Source organism: Parus major, chromosome 2 (assembly GCF_001522545.3).
Source record: "Parus major isolate Abel chromosome 2, Parus_major1.1, whole genome shotgun sequence".
Classification (NCBI taxonomy): domain Eukaryota; kingdom Metazoa; phylum Chordata; class Aves; order Passeriformes; family Paridae; genus Parus; species Parus major.
Window position 1 is genome coordinate 63518485 of NC_031769.1, and position 26258 is coordinate 63544742.

At 43.8% G+C, this 26258-nt stretch overlaps 1 protein-coding gene across 3 annotated transcripts in view; it reads left to right on the forward strand.

Moving 5' to 3' along the window:
• NEDD9 (neural precursor cell expressed, developmentally down-regulated 9) overlaps positions 1-26258 on the forward strand; it is a 73652-nt gene that overhangs the window by 24144 nt on the left and 23250 nt on the right. Inside the window, exon 1 of one of the 3 annotated variants that reach the window (XM_015619034.1) lies at positions 11163-11231. The exons of 1 other annotated variant lie outside the window; for it this stretch is intronic. In XM_015619034.1, the coding sequence (XP_015474520.1) occupies positions 11220-11231 (12 nt within the window). In that variant the 5' untranslated portion in view covers positions 11163-11219. Of the gene's footprint in view, positions 1-11162; positions 11232-23417; positions 23445-26258 lie in introns of those variants that run through there. One more of the 3 variants, XM_015619035.1, reaches the window with a different exon arrangement.

The window sequence follows — 26258 nt, forward strand, 5'->3', positions numbered from 1 at the left end:
GTGAAGCAGAGACAGGCAAATTAATAAAGGACTTGAGCATATGTATAAAATTAAGCATGTGCTCAGTTGCTCTGCTGATCAGAGAGCGTAGGTTCTACTCCCTAGCAGTCATTTCCCATTTGGAAACCCTTGTCAGGAAGAGAAAGGGGAAGAAGGAGGGTTGTTTAGCACAATAATTTTAGATAGATTTTTAATGGAATATTTGTTAAGCTTTCTTCCACCCTGACTCCCCCCTGCCTGCTGTCTGGGTTTTGTGTGTGTTTTTTTAATGGCTAGCAATGCATCACAGTGCGGCTGCTGTTTAAATATTTGCCTGAAAAAAATGTAGTCTGTGCTTAAGAAAAGTGGTTTGGCACAAACTGGACATTTTCAAACATCCATTTACCAGATGGATCACTTTGTTCAATTACAAAGAAAAAAAAAAAAAGATGGTGAAGGAGTTGAAAATCGAGTGGAATGTTCCTAAGCACACAGCATTGTTTACTATCTGCATGTCTCCTGGCATCCTGTGAGAAACTATCAATAGGCTCTTCAAAAATGTTCCTTTCCTTCAAAAAGTCTGCATTTTTAACTATAATAAAAAGGCAGTAAATGTATTCTACAATAGCCTGATGGAAAAATGTGCTAAAGTATTTCTATAAATCAAATGTAGCAGTTTGGCATTAGCTCTGAGGCAGTAAATTTAGTAAATTAGGACCAGACGATTTTAAAATAGAACCTTACATAACTTTCTAGCGTGATATATTTTTTTTCTTAAATTTAACACAAGTTTGTCAGTCTTCATAAAGTTATCTTGGCTGCTACCAAAATGTGGTTCAGTCTTTAAGGACCATATATTTTGTTATTTATCAAGTGTAGAATATTTTAATATCAAAGAAAGAAGTGGAACAGATTTTTCAAAAGACAGAAAAGGCCATAATACGTACTGATCCACTTAAGGTGTGGGGTGCTTTGTATCCCTGATGCCCCTGACTATTTCACTCCTATTATTTTGATTAATAAGAGTCTGTATCACGATTCATCTTCCTTTGTTTGCCCTCCTTCCCTTTCCTCACAAATTCAAGGAAATATCTCCCTCCATTACTCTCTAGAGCAGTTACAGCTCCTATAAAAGCATCTTGGTCCAACAGACTTCTCCCTCACCCATGTGCTTAGGTCAGGAGTCAGCATTTGGGACCTTGCATTTCTTATGCTATCACACTTTCGAACTCTACCCCAGAATATCCATCTCTGAGAAATAAGGAAAATTAAATTATAAGAAGAGACTAAGGAGCCTATGCCACCAGCTTCAGTCTAAATCTTTTGGCCCTATCTACACATATATCCCCAAAACCTGCTCTCTCAGCATGCCTTTGACTTTAATTTCTGTGCCAACATTTATACCACCAGACAGTCAGGTCAGACCACTCTTCTGAGAAGAGGGGATTGCATGCATATGTCCTCCATGGTCTTCTTTTTGGGCAAGCACCCATCCATACCAGGTCTTTCACTGGAGGCAACAGCTTCTGGAAGAGCTACTGTGGAGCCATCCCACAGCACCTGTGCTCACTACAGTGCTACAGTGACTAGGAAAGCACAACCAAGGTCCTTGTACAGAGCATCCTTACTGTCTAGAGAGCCAGAGCCAACACCCTCTATCTCAGAACTTGCAGATAAAAGAGAGTCTGTCCAGTACCAACTCATGGCTTCCAGACAAATGTACTCCACAGCGTTATGACTCAACAAAAGAGCTACGCCCCTCCTCAAAAGCCCTAAGGACACGTGGAGACAGATCTTTAGAGCTCCCAGGCAAGGCTGAACTCTGAGGGTGTGAAGTGTCAAATCCTCTTGTCTCTTCCTATGACTCAAATCCTCTTCAGACTTCAGAAGCAAACACCATGAGTCAGCTGGGATGTAAGGGAAAGGGCAGACAAAGACAAGAACAGAGGCATTGAAGGTGCGACCAGCAAGAATTGTGCAGTCTTCCTTTCACATGATCCTGAGAGTGGTGCTTCCATCACCTGTGCAAGTATCCAGGCTGAGGGAAGCAGAAGAATATCAGTGGTGGATACTTATGAGGGCCAAGTTATCTGCAAGTGCTGCCTCTCTCAGCAGAGCCAGCCTGCTGTGAGGAGCCAGTGAAGTGCTCAGTCCAAGGCCTGGGATGCTGCATGGCATGGCCAAATCCTTGTCCCCGTGAAGATGAGAGAAGCCTTGCCAATGGGAGCATGCTCTGTCCTTTTCAACCCATTTTTGGCTACCCCGTTGCTGGAAGCATTCAGAGTTAGCAAACAGAAAAGAGAGGAAACAGAGTTCCCACATTCCTTCTCTTCTAGCATTGTTTCCTGAGAGTCCTGCAAGACACAGCAATGCAATGATCTTTTCTCTGAACGACACCACACTGAAATGCTTGTTAAAAATAACAGAAGAGGAGGAGGGGTTTGAAAGTCAGTCATTTTCCTTTAAAGAATCATTTTGGGAGGGTAGACCATAAACAGATTTAGATGGCAGCAAAGAAAACCATTTTTGGCAGTTTTGTGGAGATGCAAATTTACACTGAATATGAGTTGAGAGCTTAAACACCAACACCCAAAGAAGAGAAAAATAAGTCAGAGAGTGTGAGACATTTCATATGCTGTTCTCTGTTGTTAAGGATATAAACTGATCTCCACAGATCTGTTCGAAGCAAAAGAGAGAAAAGATGTTTAGAATATATAAATATATATATATATATATATATAAAATATAAATATAGAAGTAATATATTGCTTTCCTATCTTATATCCTCACTCCAAACACCTCCAAACTAAGGAAATTTCCTTGAAATTCCTTAAGCTTCAAAACACATCTAGGCTGAGACTTCATGGGAAGCTTGGCAGTAAAGGCAAAACAGAACTTTCGCCTTTGTATTTCTTTTAATCCCAAATTTGCATTTTATTATAGTTTTATTTTTGCTTCTCCTCCTACTGGAAAAAATCAGCTGCTGGCCAGTGAACAACCACTGAGCTGATGGCCTTACCAGAGAGAAATGCTTTTGGTTTGAAAGAGTTGGTGATGAGAGATGGGGAGAGAGAAAACATGAATATATAAAATACAGTAACAGCAATTTTTTTTTTCCTGAAAGAAGTGTGGGAGATTTGTAACAAAACATTCTTAAAAACAGAGAGGACAAATATAACAAGCTTTGCAAGCAAAATGGACACAGCTGGCTAGTCCAGTCACAGGACAACTCCTTGAATGGTGTGTAAATCTGAGGGACAGGTTATGGTCAGGAGAGATTGTATTTTTGTGTAATTTTTGATGTTTTTCCAAGTTAAAGTAGTGTGCATTTTTGCAAATCAGAGGAAGGAGAGAGTATTTTGACAAGGTTGGCTTTGGTCCTGACTCCCAAAATGGGGTTAAGACACACAAATGCTCTGTACAGAGGATTCATGGGATTTCAAGGGTTTTTATGCAGTATTTAAAATCTATCTAATACATGTGTGAGGAGTTCAACACACACCCCTCTTTATACACCATTTTTGTGTCTGTACAAGCTCGTTCCACACAAGTTCAGAACAAAGTGCTAGCATATGTGCCTGGAACTGGGCCTCTCCTGTCTGTCAACTGCCAGACTGGGAAGGCAGGAGGAGAAGGAGAGGTGGGCAGGAAAAGTAGACAGGAGCAGGGCATCACAGACTGGAATGAGCAGAGCTGCGTGCTACCATATTCAAGAGAAAACTTCTGGGGATGAGAGCTGCTCATCCCCAGAGCATACTCTGTGTCTATGTGAGGAGGTGAGAGAGGTCGTTTCTCCTGAGAAAAAACTTGCTGATCCTAGTCTATAAAACCTTACCTTTCCAAGGTGTCTCAGGAAAGTGAAGCTTTTTGTTCCTGACCACTGTGTCCTACTTAATTGTCCGCACTCACAGTCCCGCTTCCATTTATAAACTCCTTTGCAGGTGGGTTATGTGCTACTTGAGTCAGGACTTTGTTCCCACAAACCTGGTATGCTGGATGCATGTATTCAAAAGAAAACAAATACTTTACTCAGGTCATTCCCATTTTAACAGTTTTAGTATCTAGTGGAATATTGTAACATGTTCCATGTGAATAAAATCCCAGCTCTGGAGTTTCACCCGAGGTGGGGAAAGTTCAAGTAGAAAGTTCAGGTTAAGATCTGAGCTTTTGGATGCCAGCACTATGACTTCTTACAACTGCATGAAAAGGTTAATATGCCTAAACTTTGTGCCCAAGTTTCTTGTCTGAGGCAATTCCGGTCCCAATTCTGGATTCCTTTCATCTTAAACAGGCTGTGGTATCTAAACATACATTTCCTCTTGAGCAACCTCCCTACATTACATTTATCATATTTCATCCACACAATTGTGAACCAGAGAGAACAGAAGTGCTTTGCAGTCTCCAGAGTTGTGCTACCTCTCAGTTTTTCTTAGGAAAAACAAGAAAAACTCTTTTGGCATCAGTAGGTTGAATGGCACGCACGCCACATGTCTGGAAGCAAGCTGGTGTTTTTTAACCCGTGCATTAAAAATATTTTGTGCTGGAGGGGAAAATAAGGGAGTCTGTGAGCACGACTGTTAGACTGGTTTGTTTGTTTGGGAAATGAATAACCCTTTGACAGTATCTCTGGAAGGAATAGGCTAGTGCGTGCTCCATGCTGACATTCCTTTCCCTCTCCAGTCTTCCCTGCATACCTCACATTCTTCTTCCCCTCCCAATAACATTAGATCCTAGGCAAGCAGGCACTGGAGACCCAATCTACCACTTCCCTGCACCCACCTTGAATCCATGGGCTTCTGCCATCCCTCCTCTCACCAATGGTGCACCAAATCTGCACCAGTGCATGTACCAAGGTTCCCAGAGCTCCCACTTTGCCTCAGCTCTGCAAAGGGTGCATGACAGCTCAGCTACAGTCTGTGCTGTCCTCCACAAACTCCTTGCAACACTGCTGTGAACATGAAGTCTCCCTGACTGAAATGCTCTACACCAGCCATCTCCATGGGGAGCTACTGCATGGACCTGGAAAAGCTTCTCACAGAATATGCTGATTTGGATCATTGAGTCCAACTCCTGGCCCTGGCATAGCATACTCCAAGGGTCACACCATGTGCCCAAGAGCACTGCCCAAATGCTTCTTGAACTCTTTCAGGTTTGGTGCTGGGACCACTTCCCTGAGGAGCCTGTTCAACCAAACCAGTGCCCAACCAAACTCTGGGGGAAGAACTTTTTTCTAATATTCAACCTAAACCTCCCCTGATACATCTTCAGGTCATTCCCTTGGGTCCTGTCCCTGGTCACCACAGAGAGGAGATCAGTGCCTGCCCCTTCTCTTCCCCTCACAAGGAAGTTGTAACTGCAATGAGATCTCCCCTCAGTCTCCTCCAGGCTGAACAGACCAAGTGACCTCAGTCTCTCCTTGGAAGGCTTCCCCTCAAGGCCCTTCACCATCCTCATGGCCATTCTTGGGACACTCTCTAATAGCTCAATGTCTTTTTTGTACTGTGGCACCCAAAACTGCCCCCAGCACTGGAGGTGAGGCTGCCCCAGCTCAGAGCAGAGCGGGACAATCCCCTCCCTTGCCCAGCTGGCCATGCTGTGCCTGATGTCCCCCAGGACAGGGCTGTCCCTCCTGGCTGCCAGGGCATGCTGGCTCGTGTTCAGCTTGCCATTGATGAGAATCATTTCTGTGGCATTGATTTCCAGTGCTGGAACAGAGATAAATTTCCTTCTTTTCAATTTTACATTCTTTTTCTTTTCTCCAGAGTACGATGTGTCCCTTTTTCTTTTGTTTGTCTGTTTTTTTTATAGATTCTTTGTTAGTTTGTTTGGTTTTAGTTTTGTTTTTTTATGTTTTATTTTAAACTGAACAAACTTTTCAGGTTTTATTCACTGGGTCAGGCTGGTGGCTTAGTGACAGCCAGTGCCAGAATATCTAAATTCCAACTGCCTTCCATGATTTCTCAAGCTAACAAAGGCTGGATTCACTTTCAAAACCTTTTGGGTGGGAGGACACCAGTATGTTTCTTTCTGGCTGGCATTTGAAGCAAAACAGAGAGGACAGAAGGAGCTGCATTTATTCCCCTTATCTGAAGGAGGGTCACTAAACAGGGCCTTGATGGTTGACTTACAAAGTTAAATGAGCAATTCCTGATGAAACACTGCATAAAATGCCCTTCTCAAGAATGTGAACAGCTTTTGTGCCTTATTGTGAAAGGAGGTGGGATGCCTGTAAGATTAGTAAGTATGTATTAAAGTAAATGTAGAATTCTAAAGCAATGCAAGTGAATTAACCCTGTGGTTAAAATTCTAAAGCAAGGCAAGTGAATTAACCCTGTGGCTAAAAGGCATCTTAAGGAAAGTGGCAAAGGACAGGCAAACTTAAGAAGATATTTCTATGTCACAATTTTTACTCTCACAATTTGACCCTTGCATTTAAATCTCACCACTACTGCAACCCATTCCTCTGTCTGCCAGGACAGATTTCTCATACTGTTAAATGGAATAGAAAGCTTGCTTAAAAAGATTTCCATCACTGGTCAAAGAAAAACAGAGCTGACTTTGTTTTGGTTTGCTGAAATGCAAAATATTCCCTTCTTTGGGTGAGAACAAAGTATTTTTCTTATTATCACCTAGTGAGGTGGGAGAGGGAGCCTTTCTATGCAGACAGGCAGAGAATCCTGCCCATGTCAGTGCTGAACTTTTGTTAATGTTCTTCTCAAGAAATAGCTGTGTTTCATCTTTTTAAACAGATTTGTCCAAGCAAGCAAATTCCACCACTCTGAGTGTGTGTACAAAACCACTCCACACTGAAGAAATTCCATCCACTGCATATCCGCTGAACCAGCCTGGGTAACGCTATATAGGTGATGGATGAAGCTAGTTATGACTCCTATGCCCAGAAAGTGCAGCAGCACTATAACTAAATTAATTTTAATTCAAAATACCTTGGCCAAGTATCACAGCAAGAAGAAATGCAGATGCCACACAACATTATGCAAGAGATAGGCCTTTGTGAAGAGGGGGAAAAGAAGAAAAGACAGCTCAATGTTTCCCAAACACACAGCTCACAGATCTTCCCTGAAAAGACTCTCAACTGTGAGGGAGACACTCTGCGGTGTCTCTCTTTTCTCAGATTGTGTCAATGGGAAACGGGAACAAGGGGATTTTTGTTTGAGTAACCTTTCAGAGCAGGATATCTGTCTCGTGTTCCCCTATCAATTGTCACAAGGTGATAGCTGGCTGATGTGCTCCAGCGGGTATTCCCTTCCTGGCCCGCTGGCAGCCCTGTTCCACGTTGTACCCGAGGGCTGTGGTGGGCCAGCAGAGCCCAGCTGACAAGCAGTCCCTGTGGCTGCCCTGTCCCTTCACCTGCTGCCACCTCCCAAACACCTCAGCACCCCAGCTGGCAACCAGGAGGGCGAGGGGAAGACACAGAGCAGAGACACAGTTAGAAATAAAGCAAGCAATAAGCTCAGCAGGATGGAGTATGGGAGCAGGAGACAAGCAGTAGGTTGCCCAAATGAGCAGAGAGTAATATTAATTGCCCTCAGCAAAAGAAACAAACAAAAGCCATTGACAGAGGCACAAGACGAAGTCACAGAACTCATTTGCTACTCTGCTAGAATTGCGGCGGAATAAATATGAGGCAGTGAATCAAGCCATTGCTGTGCTGCGAAGCAAAAAAAGGCACATTACGTGAATTACCCTCCTGAGAACTTCAATAGGCCCTTGTGGTTATAAATCCTGGCAATATAGCTGGAGTTGCCTCTGAAACACAGACATCACTAATGCCTGGTCCCCGCTTCCTCATCAGCAAGCTGCATTGTTGCAACTGAGCTGATTATCCAAGGCAACCGACTCAAAACTTCCCTAGGCTGTGCCTGAAATACAATATTACACAGCAAAGGCACGGCCGCCGCCAAGGTCACCAAGAAGAGCAGAGTGCTTGCACTAACCACAGACGGGCCTGCCGCAATCCCGACTTCTTACAGCTACTCGAGCAGCTTAGGGGATCACGCTTACAAATCTCTCTTTCAAGGTATATCCAATTCCTGATATCTGTGATAGGCCACAGAGCTCGGCCATGCTGCCAGCTCTGCTACAAGTGCCCCTCTGAGTGGGTGTTTCACCCTGGGGGAAATTAAAAACCCCCTCAGGGTAAATGGAGTAGGTGAGAGAGGGTAAAATGAGCAGTGAGATTTCACTGCGCAGTGGTGTGCAAGGGCAATCTCTTTTTCTCCCTGTAAAATACCAGTTCTTTTGGCTGCTCCTTCAGAGTTGTAAAGTACAGCTACCAAAGCTGACAGACTGTGGGTTTGTACCCAAAGTGTCATTCCAGTGGCATCTAAGTAAAAGTATTTAATAAGAGTTAAGGAGAACAATAAAGGAAGAACAATACACACACAGAGCAACACTCCAACTAGAATTTCGTATTAACACATCTGTTACTTCATATTAAAATCAGTCAGGGACTTTTTGCACACATTAAAAGCAATGCAAGCTAAAATAATAGCAGAAGGCACCGCTTCTCAAATGTGCTTAAGTTTCATAATGTGATTGTAAAGTATTCTGGAAAAACACCAGCTACAAGACAAGTACCACTATTGGTGGGATGACTGGAAACCAGATGCTCTCTGAGTTTAAATATAGGTGAAGTCAGATGATGTTACTTTTCTTATTTTTGTCTCCAATACTTATTTGGTTCTTGATGATGTGGTTTTCCAATCCTTAATGCATTTATTTTCATGGAAATGGTGCCACAGGAAGAGATTATACAGAGCTTATTCATGGAAGGGGATCTGGATGCTAGTCCAATACCATGTTAACACCTTAGCCATTGCATCTTCTGTATTTAAAAGTAATTTTCTACTTGGAGAATGAAGAGCAAAAACAAGCAAAAAGAAAACCAGTGTTTCTCTGATTTTTAACTCTTCAATTAAGAAATGCTCCAAAGAGATTTGCACTTTCCTAATAGTAAGCTGGCTATACATAATCACTGGAAGAATTCCTTTCTTAATTAAAGTGTCTAAGGATACAGCATAAAAGTATTATTCTCTTGAAATGACCCAAATTTATTTTGATGCTGGACTTGAAACAACGCTACCCTAAACCCAGTGCATATTAAATATCATCTGTTCCGCATTAAATTCTTGGGAAATCAGAAAAATCAACAACAAAAACAAAAGAAAGGCCCAGAGAAAAACTCCAACAAGGGGTTGGAGCAGCAAATGTATAGTAGCCCTGCCACAGTGGCTCTTCTGCACTGCAGAAAGCAGGAGCTCACTCTTCTGACAAATTTCCCAGACTTATTTTGTGCTGACAGAGACACACACACATGAACTATTAGGGCATGTGCAGTCAAGAAGACAGCATAGGGAAAAAAAGCATTTTTGCATTAATTTAGTAAATTTGTACAGTACAGCCACATATTTTATGCTGGAATTGGAGAACAGAGGAGATTGCAGATAAAAGTATGACATTCTTTATCAGTCAAGAAGCCATTTTAGCAATAGGATCCTTCTCTAGAGGATTAGTCATATGAGAATTTAAGGATAACATTGTACTATGGAATGTAGTTATGTTTGTAATCTGGTAGTACAAGATTATTCTTAGCTATTTTTCCTTAGGCTGCTAGAAATAGCCTTGAGTCCATCTGTGACCTAAAAATGTTGGGTAAGATCCAGCTTGGACAAAAAGGAGAGAATTTATTTCCTGTTCTTCTAAACAAGCCTGGAGTATGTCCCACACACAAAGATTCCTATTATGTGCACCGTATTAATCATGCCTGATTAAGAGATCTAACTTGAAATGCATGGAGGATCACCACACATCTATTTTCCCTGCTCTTTCTTGCTCCCAAGATACCAGAGTTAATTATTACTCTCTTCCAAATAATCCTTATTTACCATGGTCACTCTTTATAATGGACATCTCCAGGCCATTAAAGCATTCTTGGCCTCTGGTGTCTAATCAGTGTTAAAACAGCAGCCAGGCATAGCGAACTCTTGGCAGATTCATCTGAGCAGTAGTAGTTAAAAAAGGTCATCTGCTGAGGACAGATGAGAACAAAAATAATTGCAAAGATAGGAACAAAGCAGTATTCAACCCCTCCAAGAGCTGCATCCTCCTATGGGGGGGATAGATGGAAAAGGTTTGCAGAATCACACAATCAGTTAGGTTGGAAAAGGTGTCTGAGATCGAGTCCAACCTCATACCAAATACCACCATGTCAACTAAGTGGCACCACCATGGCACAGAGTGCCACATCCAGTTGTTTCCTAACACTTGCAGGACTGGCAACTCCACCACCTTGCTGGGCAGCTGATCCCAATGGGTTACCCACCCTTTGGATAAAGAAAGTCTTCCTAACGTCCAACCTGAACATCCCCTGGACATCCTGAGGCTATATCCTCTTGTCCTGTTGCAGGGTGCCTGGGAGAAGAGACCAACCCCACCTGGGTACAACCTCATGTGCAGTGGTTGTACAGAGCTATAAGGTTCCCCTTCAGCCTCTTTTTCTCCAGGCTAAACACCCCCAAGTTCCCTCAGTGTCCCTTCACAAGACTTGTGCTCCAGATCCATCACTAGCTCCATTGCCCTTCTCTGGACTTGCTCCAGCACCTCAAGATCTTTCAGTGAGACACCCAGAAGGGGACACAAAGCTTGAGGTGTGGCCTCACCGGTGCCCAATACAAGGGATAACTGCCCTGTAATAAGCTGGCCACACTAGTGCTCATCCAGGCCAGGATGCCATTTGCCTTCCTGCCCACCTGGGCACAAACTGTCTCCTGTTCAGCCGCTGTCGGCCTGTGCGCCCAGGTCCTTTCCCGCCGTCGGGAAAAGTCCAGGCGAACAGCTTTGAAAAGGCGCGGGCGAGGTCCCGGGGAGCAGGGCCGCCAGCCCTCGCTCGGTGTGGGCTCTTTCTCCCTGCCCATCGGCGGAGGGCAGCGGCTGAAGGCCGCCCGGCTCACCGACCCCGCTCAGCGCTCACCGACCCCGCTCACCGCCCCCCGCCCCGCGCCTCCCCCGGCGGCGCCACCGCGGTCCGGGCGCGGGGGCGTGCGGGGGCGGGGCCGGCTCGCGCCCGGCCGCTATGCAAACGTAGGCGGCGCTATGCAAATGTAGGCGGTGTTATGCAAATGAAGGCGGTGTTATGCAAATGAGCCCGTAGGGCTGTCGCGGCGGCGCGCGGCGGGGCGCGCAGAGCGCGCGGGGATGCGGCGGGGCGCGGAGCCGCAGCCATGAAGTACAAGGTGAGCGCTGCGGGCTCGGCCGGGAGCGCAGCCCGGACTGCGGCCGGGCGGGGCTGGGGCTCCCCTCCGCACCCCCTCAAGGCGAGCCGTACGCCCGCGGGGCGGCCAGGTCTCCCTTCTGCCCTCCCCTGCGCTGTCTCCAGGCGCGGAGCCCCAGGGAAGGTGTTCGGGGAGTGGGAAACGAGGGGGCAGCGAAGGGGACGGGCTGCGGGGACCTCCCGGGTGCTGTGTCGGTGTCGGCGGTGGGGGGAGAAGGAGCTGCACTCGCTTTTGCCGCTGGTGCCGGCCCTGGATAACGGGGTGAGCCCGGGATCGCGGGGAAGGTGGCGGGGCGGTGAGTGATGGCCAGGCGCGTTTGGGACAGGTACCCCCGATCCTCCCCGGGAGCTCATTCACCCCCTTTCCAGCCGCTTATGAATGTTTCCTGATCACGGTGCGGTCTGATGGCTCACAAGCGAGGGGAAAAAAAACCCTAACATTTTTCAAAAATGGGTAGTCTATCCCCTGTATATCCTAGGATCCCCTCTTATTAAATAATTGCTTTTAGTGACCTTTTCCCAGAGGAGGTGGTCGTTGGTTGGTGTTTTTTTGTTGGGTTTTTTTTTTTTAAAGACACAAAAGTGGAGCCTTTAATCCTAATATTACTCAAAAACGTCTGGGCAAGGTGCAGAATTGCCCACGGGGCATTAGATTACTGTACAGACATACCGTAATCTTGTGCGATTGGAAAAAAGGGGGAGGGAGGGAAAAACTTTCCTTCCCCTGCCAAAAATAACTTCAGCGTCAATAAAAAGGTGATTTGGGGAATGTCACACGCTATATGCTTACTTGGAGACCAAGCTGCTTTGGAAGTGAAGCCCATCTCCTTGCTAAACTTGGGCAGCATGGTGTGAAAGAGTGCTGATGTTGTGGCAGTGTGTGTGAGAAGTACAAGTGATACCCAGGTAAACGTGCACAGATCTTTATGCTCTTCTGTACATGTCGGAGCTCAGATCAAGTTTTCAGGGTCTCTCAGGCTAAACTTTGGGAAAGATCAGAGTTAAGTTTCCAAAGCAACTGCCAGTTTATCCCATCTCATGGAAAGATGAGATGTTACACACAAGGGTAAAAGAAGTTGTGTTAGATGTGGTCTGACAAAGGTAATCCATGGCTTTGAAAATTTTGATATGGCTCTCATGGCTTTTTTCTTTTTTAAATTGTGTCTCATATAACTGACTGATCTGAAGTCTGAGATAAAATTCATCCCTTCTCGTCTATCTACTCCACCTCTAATCAGTCCAGGTAGACTTTATACCTGCCTAGAGAAGCTGTTAACTCTGAGCAGAAAGCATCAGCCACTCGAGGATAGAAGAGCAGTGTCACTGTTGGTCCAAAGCTCACAGCCTGCTTCCAGGCTTCCCAGGGCCAAGCAATACTTGTATCCCAGTAGCAAAATAATGGTCCTGCATAGTTATACAGATTCCTGATTTCTTGTATGTAACCCAGTGGCACTGCAAAAATAGTGACAGATAAGGTGGCTCAGAGGGGGGAAGTCTTCTCTTCTCTGTAATGTTTCCTTTGCCCTGTATTGTGGGAATGAGCGTTTTGGGTTTGGTTTGTGATTATGTAATTCTAGACAGAGAAGGCTAGACAGAGAAAGAGCAAGCCATTAAAAATAAATAAATAAAAAGAGAAGTTAAAGAGAGAGGGGTTTGGCCTCATAAACCTTCTTGGTGGATTGTGGTGTTTACTTTCCCTGGGAAATGTGAAGTAGTTACACTGTTTAACTGAGACAAACATTCTTAGATCTATTTCTTATCCCTAGAGTAATACACAAGGAAAATACCTGCACATTCAGTCTTTGTTCTTTCTGTAGTTTCTCTCTTTCTTTTATCTTCCTATAGGAAAACTTTTTTTTTTTTTTTTTTGTTCTTTTATCTTCCTATAGGAAAACTTTTTTTTTTTTTTTTTTGGTATACATGAAATAAAGGAACAGAGAATGCTCATGGCCTGCCTGGGGCCATACCATCACTTGAGAGGAGGTTTAGCATCCAGGTGCAGATCTGGCTCTGTATGACTGCTCCCAGTGTTATACTGGGGCCTGTCATTCCTTACTTTCATTGTGATAGTCCATAAGGCCTCATTTGAAGAAATAATTGAAATGCATGTTATAGTTTAATTCAAAGTTTTAACGGTAGGACAGAACAGGAACTGATTCATGGGTGAGACCCTGAATACGTCTCTCCATCACCCATGACTTTGCTTTCAGTGTGACTAAACCCAAGGTTATTTCTGGTCTAGAAATCTGCTACTCAGTCTACACATTTTTTATTCAGACATTTTCAAAACTTGTTCCCTCCCTCTCTTTCTTCATCTAAGCTTCTTTTATTGTCCATTCCATTCTTCCATCTTAATACTCAAATCAGAATCTTCTGAAAGGGAAAATCCCTGTGAACTTAAGCAAGTTCATAATTTTATCTGACATATGTCTATACACCACTGTCTATCTTTTGCACACTGTGTGAAATTCAGTGATTATGTGACTATTTAAAGCAAAGAGAAATTTAAACCCCGGTCAGGTCTTGTGTCTCCCATTCATGCACTACTTAAATGCCTGAGAACACAGAAGTTATTTTAACTGGGCTATGGAAAGGTGGGAAAGGTGAAATATAAAAAATACTTGTGTTGGTTTGGAGCATTTCTTAGTCCTACTGGTCTAAAAGCTACTTTCAGAAACCAGTAGGGGTGCAGTTGCATGAGGGCAACACCTCTGTTCTTTGATGACATCAGCTTGCTTTTGAGCTAAATCTCCATGTAAAACAAAACTGGATCCCATGAAGTTCTCACAGGACTGCATTGCCATATTCTGTAATCCGGGAGGTAGGTAGGATCAGCCTTTTCTGAAACCAAACCCAGGCTGTGATTCCAAGGATGGAGCAGTTACAGCTACAATGTACTCTGTAGCAACAGAAATACCAGTGGGTCTCTGTGAGGAGGGAAGGAGGTGGATGGGAGAGGGTATATCTGGCCACCAATCCCAACGCTGTTATCTTAGGCAATAAAAGTGCAACAGAAGCAAAAGGGAGAAGACATTATCATAACAAGGCTTTTGTAGCTTGGTGGCTGTTCACATGCAGGACAAAGTAAGAGGGGGAAGGAAGGAAGAAAAGGGGACTTATCTGTTTACTAGAACTTCCAAACAGTTAGTGAAAGAGGAGAGGAAAAAACCCCTGAATTCCTTACCTCATTTAAGCCAAAAAGAATGACGTAGATGTAAACTATGAGGTCTTGATTATCTATTTTTAGATAATTTGTTGGGCAAGGAAGAAACCTAAATAGGGTTTGAAATTCCTGCCATTTGTGCTAAGGCACAGTCCTGTAATATATAGACTTGATTACAATGTCTGCACGCCAAGACAAACAAAATAGTGTCCCTGGGAAGAAATACAATATTCCCAACCAGAAGTGCTTGTGAAAAGCTGCTTGTAACCCTGGCAATGAAAGACTTGGAGTGTTGGACCATGTAAAAGGAGAACTGTCTGTACTTTATTAACCAAATCCTCTCTGTTTCATTTATTCCTCACTCCTCTTCGTTTCACTTTTTTTTTTTTTTTTCCAGTATGTCAGCAGTCACAGGGTGGCAATCAAACTTGGAAGTAAATAGGAACTGTAAAGACTTGAAAAATGTAGTAGGAGAGGAACAAAGTGGCAGAGGGAAAACCTGTCCAAGTTTGTGCCGTCTCTCCTACTGTCATGAGTTTAGAGTGGAAGTTTCACGATTTTTCTCTCACCTCTGCATGTACAGGGTGAGGTGGGTGAGGTCTAACAGGGTCAGGCCTAAGTCAGCAGCAGCACTAGTGAGCTGTAGCCAGAAGGATCGTCCCCTTCACAAAGCTTGGAGGTCCACTGTCATTTCCAGGCTCTGGCTGTAGCCTCTGTGTGCCCTCCTCCCCCTCCCACACCCCCTTGTAGATTTATATTTGTATACTTAAAGAGGTGAGTGCCCCAGTACCCCAGGATAGTTGAGAAACTCCTCCAATCATGTCCAATTCAAAGTCTTGGTAGGATAGCAGAGTGCCTTTAACTCTGTTTTACAGATGGAGCTGCTGAGACCTAGGGATGTTACAGGGCTTATTCCAGAGGGAGAAGAGCCATCACAAAGCATTACAGCCAACAGCATGCAGGTTTTTTGCCTGAATTGTAAACTTCTGTCTTATGCTAACAGCTGCTCCTGAGTAATGCAGCTGCAAATCTGTTTAATCAGAAACTGGTAGCCTAATCTGTCTCTGTCCAGTAGTTCCTAGTATTTGATGGGGAAGCAGAACTACCAAATGAACAGCCTTCCTTATTTTTTTGATAGTTCCAATTCAGTTTGATTCTAGATAGTACAAGAGGCATTAGATACTTGTCTGGGGGTTTTACTCTTGCTTTTAAGGTCCTGCTAGGGGTTGCAGGTTGCAAGCTAGACTATTACTTGGCCTTGAGGTATCTTGACTCAACTCTACTGATTCCAAACAGTGCCATACCATCAAAATACCTCATCAAGGGGGACCTGTCAGAACAGAGAGCAGGAAAATTGTCTAATAGTAAGATTTTATGGAAACATCTTCTGCAAAGGGAAAATGAAAGCACATTTCAGTGGTTATTGTCTTAGGTTGCAGAACTCTGCTTTTTGGCAGAATATAGTCTTCTTCATGAGAATTCTCATGAAGTGTTATTGGGAACTTTAGTTAAAGTTTTGGAGCACAGTTCCTACGACTGAAGACAAACTCACCTTTGGAATCTCACTGTCTCAAGCCCTGCAACAACTGGGGCTTCTTGTTATCCTGTGGTGTCTGAGGAGAAATTTGTATTAGTGTGTTACCTGTGCTCCATTATAAGTACCAGAGTAATTGCAGCAAGGCCACGTGCATTTAGTGCATACAAAAAAGTAGAAAACCGGGAGCACAGAGCTTCCTACTTGTCATATTGCTGTTATCAAAGGTGTTAGGGGCATGGGAGCGCCTTCTGCATACAATAGATGCACTTAGGTTGCTTAAGGGCCAAGGTGAAGTCACTTTTGCTGTGCTTATTTTATTTGGACTAACTTATCACAGCATTTAAGTACTTAAATCCCATTCATACCAACAGCAATTAGGAACCTGTCTCCCAAGGTCCAGAGTTTAATTCCATTTTTAAAGCAACATGAGTGCCTAAGAGGAGTGTATACACAGTCTCTGCCCTGGCTGCAACATTTGTAGAGGACCCTTATTTTTGTACTGTTCCCATTTCTGGCTGCACTTGATGGAGACAAGTAGCTGAACTTCTTAGGACATTAAAGTCCACACGCCTCTGCAGGAACCCACTTGAGTGGCATTTGGAATCACAAATGCGTAAGTCACTTCTCAAGAGGCTTCTTTACATAAGAGATGCTCTCTGAGCATCCATGAAAGCAGTGGACATCTCCTGTTAGAGCAGTACTCTGGCCCCTGAAATGTGCTTCATGCCAAGCCTTCAGTAGGCTTGATCAGACACTCATCTGGGACTGTACTATGAAAATAATATCTATGGCAGGTATTGAGCAATGTTTATTAAGTCAGGCTGCTGCTAGGTAAAGCTGCATGTAGAGGTACTTTAGGTACTTCTGCCTGTAAATGGCCACAGCTCTCAGCATCAGTGAAGCTGGGTCACTTTATAGCAGCTCACAGTGCAGCCTCTGCATATTATTGCCTGATTATCACAGCTTGCTCTTGGCAAGTGCCTGTTTTCTTTTGCCTTTTGGTCTAGACATTACAGTAGTGGAAACTGTCTTAATTTTAAGGAGCTCATTTTTCCAGAGCAGATTTGGACGTAGCTTGTGTTTGACGTGAAACAGGGCTGCTAAAGCTATAGTTCACACTCCTAGAAACACAAGCATGACAAAAATTGTATATATTTTTTTCTCTATAGGGATGAGGCAAATTTTCGCCTTTCCATTTTTATGTTGGTTTTGAAAACACTTTTTTCACACTTGGAGTGAGTGGATCAGCCTGCCTGGAAAAGGAAGATAAATAAGAATGGGTTTACTGTACAGGAATGCAGCCAGCACATCAGAAGCCCTTTCTTAAGCAGGCCTCAGCAGCAGCAAGGTTGAAAATTTTAGCAATAGCAATACCATGAATCATTTGGTAACAACAAATCTTAGAAAATGCTGAAGGAGCCTAGAAGTAAATCTCAGTTCTTTCAGTGAATAACCTAGTTAGCTGCAGACAGAGAGAGGAAGATACAGACCATTAAAAAATCAGTAACTCTCTTTCTAAAGAAGTTTCTGTTCCAAAGGGTTAAGTGCAAGACAGCTAGAAGTGTGCACTCTGTTTAACATACAACTAGCAGTAGGTAGGGTCATGAATGCCCTTGTCCTGTGGACTTTACATCCAGTTAAAATGCTTAGGGTCATAAACCAATTTTTACTGCTATAGAAGGGTGTATTTACAAGCAGATATCTTCTTTTGCATTCTGTCTCTCTTTTTATACTGCTTTATTTGGTTTGCAGCCCAGGATCTGCCCAAACCAATCTCTCACACAAACAAGAATACAACTGAAGTTGTGTTTCAGTCTGACACTGAGCACAGTAACCAGAGCTGCTTAAAACTCACCTACACCTTCCCCATCCCTCTTCTCCAGGGGTACACTTACCCAGAAAGTGTAAAGCATACCCAGAAAGCGTACCCAGCTTGCCAAAATGGAGCTGTTCTGGGAGGCTTCTTGGCTTATGGTCACTGCCCTGTAGAATGGAGATGACTCTGACTGGACCTGGCATCAGCTGCCAGCCAGCCTTGGCTCCCCTGGAATTCTGATTCACAGGCTATGGGTAACACCAGCCTGCTGAGAGCTGGAAGGAGCCTGGAAGGAGCCTGGAAAGAAGAGTTCCTGAGTTTGTTTTTCTTTAGACAGCTGGACTCTCAGGGCATCCCAAGTTGTAGCTGCTGTGTAGTATCCCAGATGGTGACACTAAATTGGCAGAGCTGGGTGGCTTTCCCTTCTAATGAAATTTTTTTGAGAGACTTGAGGGGAGAAGAGCATGTCCTACTTCACCTAAATTTTAGATTTTAAAAAAATAATTTAAAAAATCATACTTTTCAAAGCTGAAGACATCAAACAAATAAGTAATACTGAGGTCCTATGTCTACATAGCTACGTATGGTTTCTTGACAATCAAGTTGTAATTGTTTCCCCAGAGCCGAAGAAGGAAGGGTTAATTTTGGAAGGAGGGTTTGGGTTTGTTTTTTTGTTTTAAGGAAACTTTGTCTGGGAGAAGACTGCACACAAATGCCAGAAAATGGAAAACTGAGAACTCAAAACACACGTTTTGGGATTCTTTCTTTCCATACTTTTTTTTTTTCCCTTTCTGCTCTGCTTCTTCAATTCTTTAGCATTTAACATCCGATCTCCTTTCATTAAGTTTTTAATTGCTTGCCTGAGGGAAAGAGGTTAAGTTTTACATCTGCTTTTTGATTCTGATGTACTGTGGTTTAATCACAGTGAGATCATATTTACTCTAAGGGTATTGTTTGCATGCTTGATTTTTTTTTTTTTTTTCCTCTCCCTGTTGATGTCACAAAAGGCACACAGCCCTCAGACAGATTTGAAAAGGCCTTTTAAAGTCATGGAACGAGATCACACCCTTCCTTGGGTGGGGGGAAAGGAAACCGGTTATGAGGGTGAAACATATACAGAAAGCTTAGTGAGTTAGGTGTGGTGGAATTTCCCAAAATATTAATAGATCTTGAAGGTAAGTCAGGGGATGTGGTTTGTATTCCCAGAAGGAGCAAAGAGAATGGTATTTTGGCACTCCTGTAAAAGCCCAGGGGCAGAGGAATAAGAGGAATATGTGGTCAGTGTATCAGCCTCACTGTAGATGTCTCTTTCACAAACCGCGTGTGACGCCTGTGATGGCAGCAGCACAGGGTGGGTGGCTGACAGCCCAGCAGTGCCCTGCATCAGTGCCAGGGTGCTGCCCAGGGCTGGCCAAAGCAGCTTGACCTCGGCCATGTCCCTTTCCAGCGGAGCAGTGACCGCCGTGTCCCGCGGCGCGCACGCCAAACACGGCGCTGCCATGTAGGGAAAGGGAGCTCCTGCTAAACTTGCCCTGCTCTGTGCCATTCACCCGGTGTTTGGGATATGGTACAGCCCTCACAGCGTCAGAAACACCGTGTTTAACATCCAGGATATTATGTTTCTGTGATTACCTTTGTAATGCCTCTCACTCCCTCTAACTGAAATAAAACTGGGCAAGCCAATAAACCAAAACTCAGTCAACAGACAAAAGAATGCAGTCTGAGCAAACAAAGACAGCCTGGGTTTTTTTTTTCCTTCTTGCCAATGTAGAATTATCATTTTGTTGCTCTCAATAGATACAGAGCCAGAAATCTTTCCTTTCAACTCACTTTTCCATTGTGAAACATCAGGCATGGCAGTAAGCTGATGCACTCAGTGCAGAATAGTGAAGTATTTTGTATACACAGACCAGAGCACCACTTAGGATCTTTGTTCTAACCTTCATTTTCACATTTTTCCTTTTTCACTTCCCCCCCACCACTTTTTCTAGCCTCCTAATTCCTTATTTCATAGACATGCATTTGGATCTCCTCCCAAGGTTTCTGCTCTATTCCCTCCTGCAGGTTCACTGCTGTGCCTCAGTTCTGCAAACTACTTTGCCAACTACCTACAAAAAAAAAAAAGGGATATACAAATATCTCCTATTTACTTAAAATGGAGCAGTTGTGGTGCAAGCAAAAAAGGTTCTCAGACCAGAGCACTTTCAGTCTCTCACACGTTTATGTCATATTTGAATTCCAGTCTTGGGTGAACCAATGGACCACATTAACATCTTGGGCAGGAGTGTGAAGTGCCTGAGTTCTAGTTGGTCTGCTCACTGCTTGTCTACCTGTTCGGTGGAGTATTGTGTCTGCAAAAACTGGCAGTGAAAATATTCCAGGGCATGACAGCCATAGTGCCTACTTTGGCTTACCCAAGTGTGGTCCTGTAAGAAAGGAACATTCCTAGTTTTCCTCCTTAACTTTCTGTGTAAGTTGTCTCACTACCAAAGACAAGAAGTCCCAGCCAGGGCAAACTGTGAAAATCAGGTCTCTCAGACAGACAGAGGGGCTGGGACAGCTTGGTGGAACACTGAAATAAGGCACTTGCCTCTCTGACCTGCAGGAAGAAGTTTTCCGCATCTCAGCCTCCAGGCAGCTTGGTCTACTTTAGCATGACTGACAGCCTCTGATCCAGAGATGAACAGGACCAGAGAGAAAGGATACTTAGGGTGGATGAAGACCTGTCCTCCTTCGGGCTCTGCTGAGGCTGTTGGCTTATAGCTTTCTCATTAGCTGTGAAGCCAGTCTTCCAAATCTGTGCGTGGAAAACTGCCTTAATTTCCATCCAGCAGGACTTGTAATTGTTTGGGTGAGCAATGCTTAACCAGAGTAGTATCTTCGCTAAACCAAAAACTTGTGGGTTTTGGTGTTAGAAAGCAAGAGAGTGCCTGAAAAGTAGAGCTATGGGCTTTGCCTGAGGAGTGAACTGGAGCATTACCGTGGTGAGCATTTGCAACTGGGCTCATTATTTTGTGATTTAGCTGAGAGCCAAGGGAGCTCAGGGTTCCCAGAGCCAGGCACATGCTGGCTTGGATGCTCAGGGTCTTCCCCCTGCTGAAGCTGCAGTAGCTGCGACACCCTGGTTGTGCAGAGGCGCTTTGATACATGCTGTGGTAGCATTTCCTGCCTCCTCTGCATAGCTGCAGACAGCATCTTGAGATAAAGAGCAAAAGTCTGCACACAGCTTGCTGCTGGCAATGAGTTGTTTCAGGTCTGCAAATGGATGGGGGCTGTTATGGCCAAGCAGTGCCATTTCATAGTTCACTCCCCATGTCACTGCCCATGGGGACCTGTCTAAGAACGTGCCAGTGCAGCATTCTGTGTACCAGGTACTGCCTTTGCTCTTTACACTGCCTTCCTCCAGGTTTAAGCAGACCAGCAAAAGACATTTTTCAAAGCTGAATGTCTTATTCAGTGACCTCTGTCGACTTCCATTAAGTAGCCTTTGTGATAGGTTGCTTGTTAAAGATAGACCTGTTGCCTACTGTGCCTTTAGAGTTGCTCTCCTTGCCAACACAGCACAATGAATGCTTTATTTCAGGGGCAGTAGCAGTGAGAAATCGAAAAGGAGATGGGAGCTGAAAAGAACCGAAGTTAAACTGTCCAATGACTCTTGCACTGAAACCCTTCTGTCAGAAGGCACAATAGAGCTAAAATTTTCTTCTCTTTTACCAGTCCTGCTTGTAGGCAAACTGTGTATCTCAGAATAAAACTCACTTTTTTACAGGGTTTTCAGAACAATCCTTTTCTCTCACAGGCAGATCATTACTGTTGGGCCTAATGCAACCCTACAAGGGTATGTAAATGCTTAAGTTTGCTTTGGAATAGCAGTCATTCATTTTTTAGAAATCTAAAAGATGGAAATCTGTATTGAAAATACAGTGGGATGGATAACTAAAAGTGATCTAACCAAAATTAAGCTACTGGTTTGTTCACAGACATTGCCCCCACCTTTCCTTCCTTTGTTCCTCCCTTCCTACTCCCAAGCTAGCTAAACATAGGAGAGAAGCTGTTTCTCATTTTAAGAAACAGTTTGTCCAATAATAGAAAAAAGGGGTCCCACCCTCTTTCAGTGAAGAGCAGAGGCAATTTTCCCAGTCCTGTTTGCACATAAACTCTACACACAGGAAGCAATATTATAAAACAAGACAAAGCCGAACAAAACAATACGCCTCAGCAGCCACGCACAGAGCGGGGATCAGTATCCTCATATTGCACCTCTGAGGGATGCAGCAGAAATTCTTTGAGCTTATGGTTGGTTGAACCTTTTCCTCGAGCGTTCATTCATTGTGGAGCCGGCTGAGAGGAGTCAAGTCGGCAGCCGTGTGCTGGGAGCTTGGCACCGCCGCACTCGGCCCTTAAAGAGACCATTGTGTTTAATCTCCTAGCATGTAATTTATTATTCCTGAGTTTGCTTCCATGGCTGTGGGCACCTCACACACTCTCGCTACCCACGTCACTGGGTGTGTTTACTCTAACAGAAGTGGTAGATGTTTCCACTACTCTCTTTAACTCTTGCCCTTTCCCTCTTCTGTCACTTAGCCTGATCAACAAGCAGCCTCTTCATCCTCCAGACTATGAATTACAGAGTTTTTTCACTTGATTTCACTGCAGAGAAAGGCAGCCAAAACAGATCGTGGTCTTCACAGTATTTTCATGTGTCTTCATCCAGCTGCAGACGTGTTAGCTATCAGCTGCAGTAAGCTGAGGAAAGAGTAGATACCTTTGACAGTTCTGTAGTGGACCTCATTTATGCAGCTGAATTTGGCCTGTAATTCCTTCAACATCTGAGAAGAAAAATTGTTTACAGAGTCTTATTTTTTTTAGTTTGAGTTCTGAACAGCTGACAGTTTTCAGTGCAGCATCTTTTGCTTACTGGGTCATGCATCCTAGGTGCAAAAGAGAGAAAAATCTAAGGCATGCAGAGAATACAAATTGCACCTTTCCAGCTTTTATCTAATGGACTTTAAATGTTTTTAAAGGAAACCTCAGACAGAAGTTTCAAATCCCAGGCTCGCTTTACCTAGAGAGAGCTTGAAAGCTTTACTTTTGTCTCAACCAGTGTAGAAAGTTGGGACCATGGGCACTGTAATCTGCATTTGATCAAGAGAGTATCCATTTCAGTGCCATTTCTTTTAGACAATTTCTGACACATGGCATCAGCAGAGTCTGCTGAGCCTTTTCCTGCAGTATGTTCCAGCTAAAATCCCCAGGCAGCAGTCATTAGGGTCAGGCTGCCTTTGGCTTTGACCTGCTGATAACTGAGATAGCACTTTATTTAACAGAAGACTGTAAAACTTCCGGTTTTTCAGTGATTTTACATAAGATGCTTTCTACTACACTCATGAGCCCAAGGTTAAGAGGAATTTAAGCTTCTTGAGAACAAACATTGGAGTTGGGTTTTTTTTTGTTTTGCCTGTACAGAGCATTAACACAGTGGGGGCCTGACCCTGGCTTCAACTTCCAGACATCCCAGTGTTGCTAGCGAGGCTTGACACAAAAGCTGGACTGAGCTTTCCAATCAACCATGAGCTGTAGAGAAGCACTCATTGCTTGAAGTAGGGCTGCCACAGCACAGGGAGCTCAGGAGAATGGAGCTGCTGCAATGAGACCACAGGTACTTCTGGATTGTCAGGAGGGCACCACTGCACCTAGCTTGTAGTTAATTTAACTGGACCAAAGGAGAGCAGCAGACACTTTCAGTCTTAGTTTTATTAAAAGGAAGCTGGTAGCTACCAGTATCTTCATTTTATGAAGTGCAGCTGATTTCTGTAGCAAAATAATTTTTTTTCCCCTTTCTAGCAACAGGTAATTTCCCCCCTGCCTTTAAAGAACTTGAATTTGTAGTTCTGCATCTGTTGCCCTCCGTTTTTCTATTCTTTTTATTGGGAATATGAAGGGACTTCTGTGCAACTTAGCAGTTGCGAAAACAAGTGCCAAGACAATTTTCTAATTTCCCTTTCTCTAATGCTGATTTGTCTAGGAAATGGCTAAGGTTTTTTTAGCATTTAGTGATACAAAAAGGTCACTGTTGTGCTTTTGTCTCCTGGTATCAGATCTTAGTGCTTACTTGGTGCCGGTTCTCAGCCAGTTGAGTGGACAGATCCATGCCTATTGAGAGCAAGTCCAGTTCATTTCACATAACTGTTGTCACTCTCTGAGCTGAGACCAAGGAGAAGGAGTATTGATATATGGGCTACAATGCCCACGGAGTCACAAAATTATTCAGATTTGTCAAATATATGGAGATAAGGCCCACAAGTGTTGAAAGATGTCTTTGATCAGAACTTATTTCCATGTGTGGAAAAGTAAGAGGCTTCCATCTTGATCACCACAGCAGGTTAAAGGTACCTCTGTGGTTTCTAAAAGCTTTCCTTCTGTGGTCACAATTTCATTTTTCTCAAGGCTGATTCTGCTAACGCATGAAAGTGTCTGTGGCGCTGTTTCTGAAGCTCATACTAAGCAATGCTGTGAAGGAGAAATGAAGTCAGGGAAAACACAGAAGGTTTGCTTAACAGCAGTGCCTTTGCTGCTGGCACAAAGCAACAGGCTTAGTGTTTCTGGTCCCAGTGTTTATTTAGAGGAATATTTTGCCTGCTTCACTGCTCCATCAGTGACTAGTGCTGGTGGCATGGCTCTGGGCTATTTAAAAGGCCTTGGGGAAATGGCTGTGAAACGAGTGGCAACCAATTAGTATAATTCACATACTGGTGCCTGAGTTAACACCGACAATGAGAATCTGAAGCTGTTTGCAGCAAAGAAGTTCTTGAAGCACGTCCAGAAAGTGTTAACGTGCTGTGTGCCAGGTGGTGAGAAGGTCACTGGGACAGAGATAATGAGCAACTGGAAAAAACAATTCACATGGGAACTTTTGTCTGCTCTAATTCTACCACCATTTCAGCTTTGTTCTGAGAATTGCTTTGCTGTGGTAGCTAATCAAGCTTTTCAAATACCTTTAAACACCAAAGTATAGAAGAATACACATTTATCATTGACTTAGCCTGCTTGGTTTGTGCCTTCCCAACCCAGCTGTAATCTTCCTCCTTTTAAACAGCTCCTCTGTGAAAGTCGTCTTTAAGTTACACAGGCTCTAGTCCCATTAGTAGATTTCCCCTGTGAAAGACATGCTAGAAAGAAACGTGGAAAGATAAGAGATTAACTTGAATATTCAGATTAGGCAGGGGCTTTTGTTTTGAGCTTCATGGACTCGGCTAAGCAGCCTGGCTGACGCAGCAAGACCATAGAGGTGGTGCTGAAGAAGAGACCACTGGTTTTGACCATGCTTAAGTAATAGTTTCACAGTCCTGCCAAGGCATGGACAAAAATTGCTCCCTGCCTTATCTGTATTCTGGTATCTTAGTGTTGTTGACTGATGAGCTGAGTAGAGGTACATCAGAGGGAGTTAAAAATGGCAATCCTGCTTTTCCAAGCCAAAGCTTAATTTATACTGACCTCACTAATGATGCTGATGAAAGGCAAAGCCAGTGTTTCTCATACATTTGAAAGCTGATCCCCCATTCAGAGAAGAGGAAATTGATCTCATGCACCCCGTTTCAACACTGCATGTCTTGGGAAATGCAAGTTCACCTACCTTTTATGTGACATCTGAGCTTATCCACCAGTCAGCCCTGAACGCAACCTGCTGCACTGAGCAAGGTCAAATGAGAGTCTCCGTCTCAAGGAGTGATGGGAAAACATCAGTGTGTCAACAGGGAAAGACAAAACAAGTAAGGGATGATAAATAAAAGAAGTTCTGATATGTCCAAGGAGGAGAATAAATTTGACAAATAAAAACACTAAACTGTACTTGATGCTAGTCTTTTGACATAGGTAAGATAAATCTTTAAGACAACTGCATCCTTTTTGGTGGATTAGAACCATTTCAGTTTGTGCTCTGAATCCAAATATTTCAGCTTGAACACTCCAGATCCAGAGCTCTGTATATTCTTTCAAGTGCTTACAATTAGATTATAACCATCTCTGCTGACCTCCTTCACTGAAAATCAGGCAGTCATGGAGCAGTTGTTTCCAACACCTCTAGAAATATCACCAGAGCCAAGAAATTAAATCTTCATGGCCTTTTTGAAGGATGCAATAATGTTAGTGCAGACAACCTGCCTACTTTACATTGGATACCTTGGCCAGTTATTCAGAACTGGATGTGCCATAGAGGCCTGCAAAGAGGAAAGGCAGGTAGTTCCATCTGTGAGAGGAGGGGGTACTTATTAGTAACACATCACAGCCAACAGTCTTACATCAACTCAGAGCTGGCTGAAAAGCTTCATAGCAGAGGTACTGCTGGGAGTAGAACCCCAACAGGACAGAAGCCAGGACAAGCTTGGGGGTAGAGCTGTGTGAAGTTTCTTGTGTTAATGGTACTGCTCCACTTGACATAATCAAGTAAAATGCATCTAAGAGTGCTTAAACTATA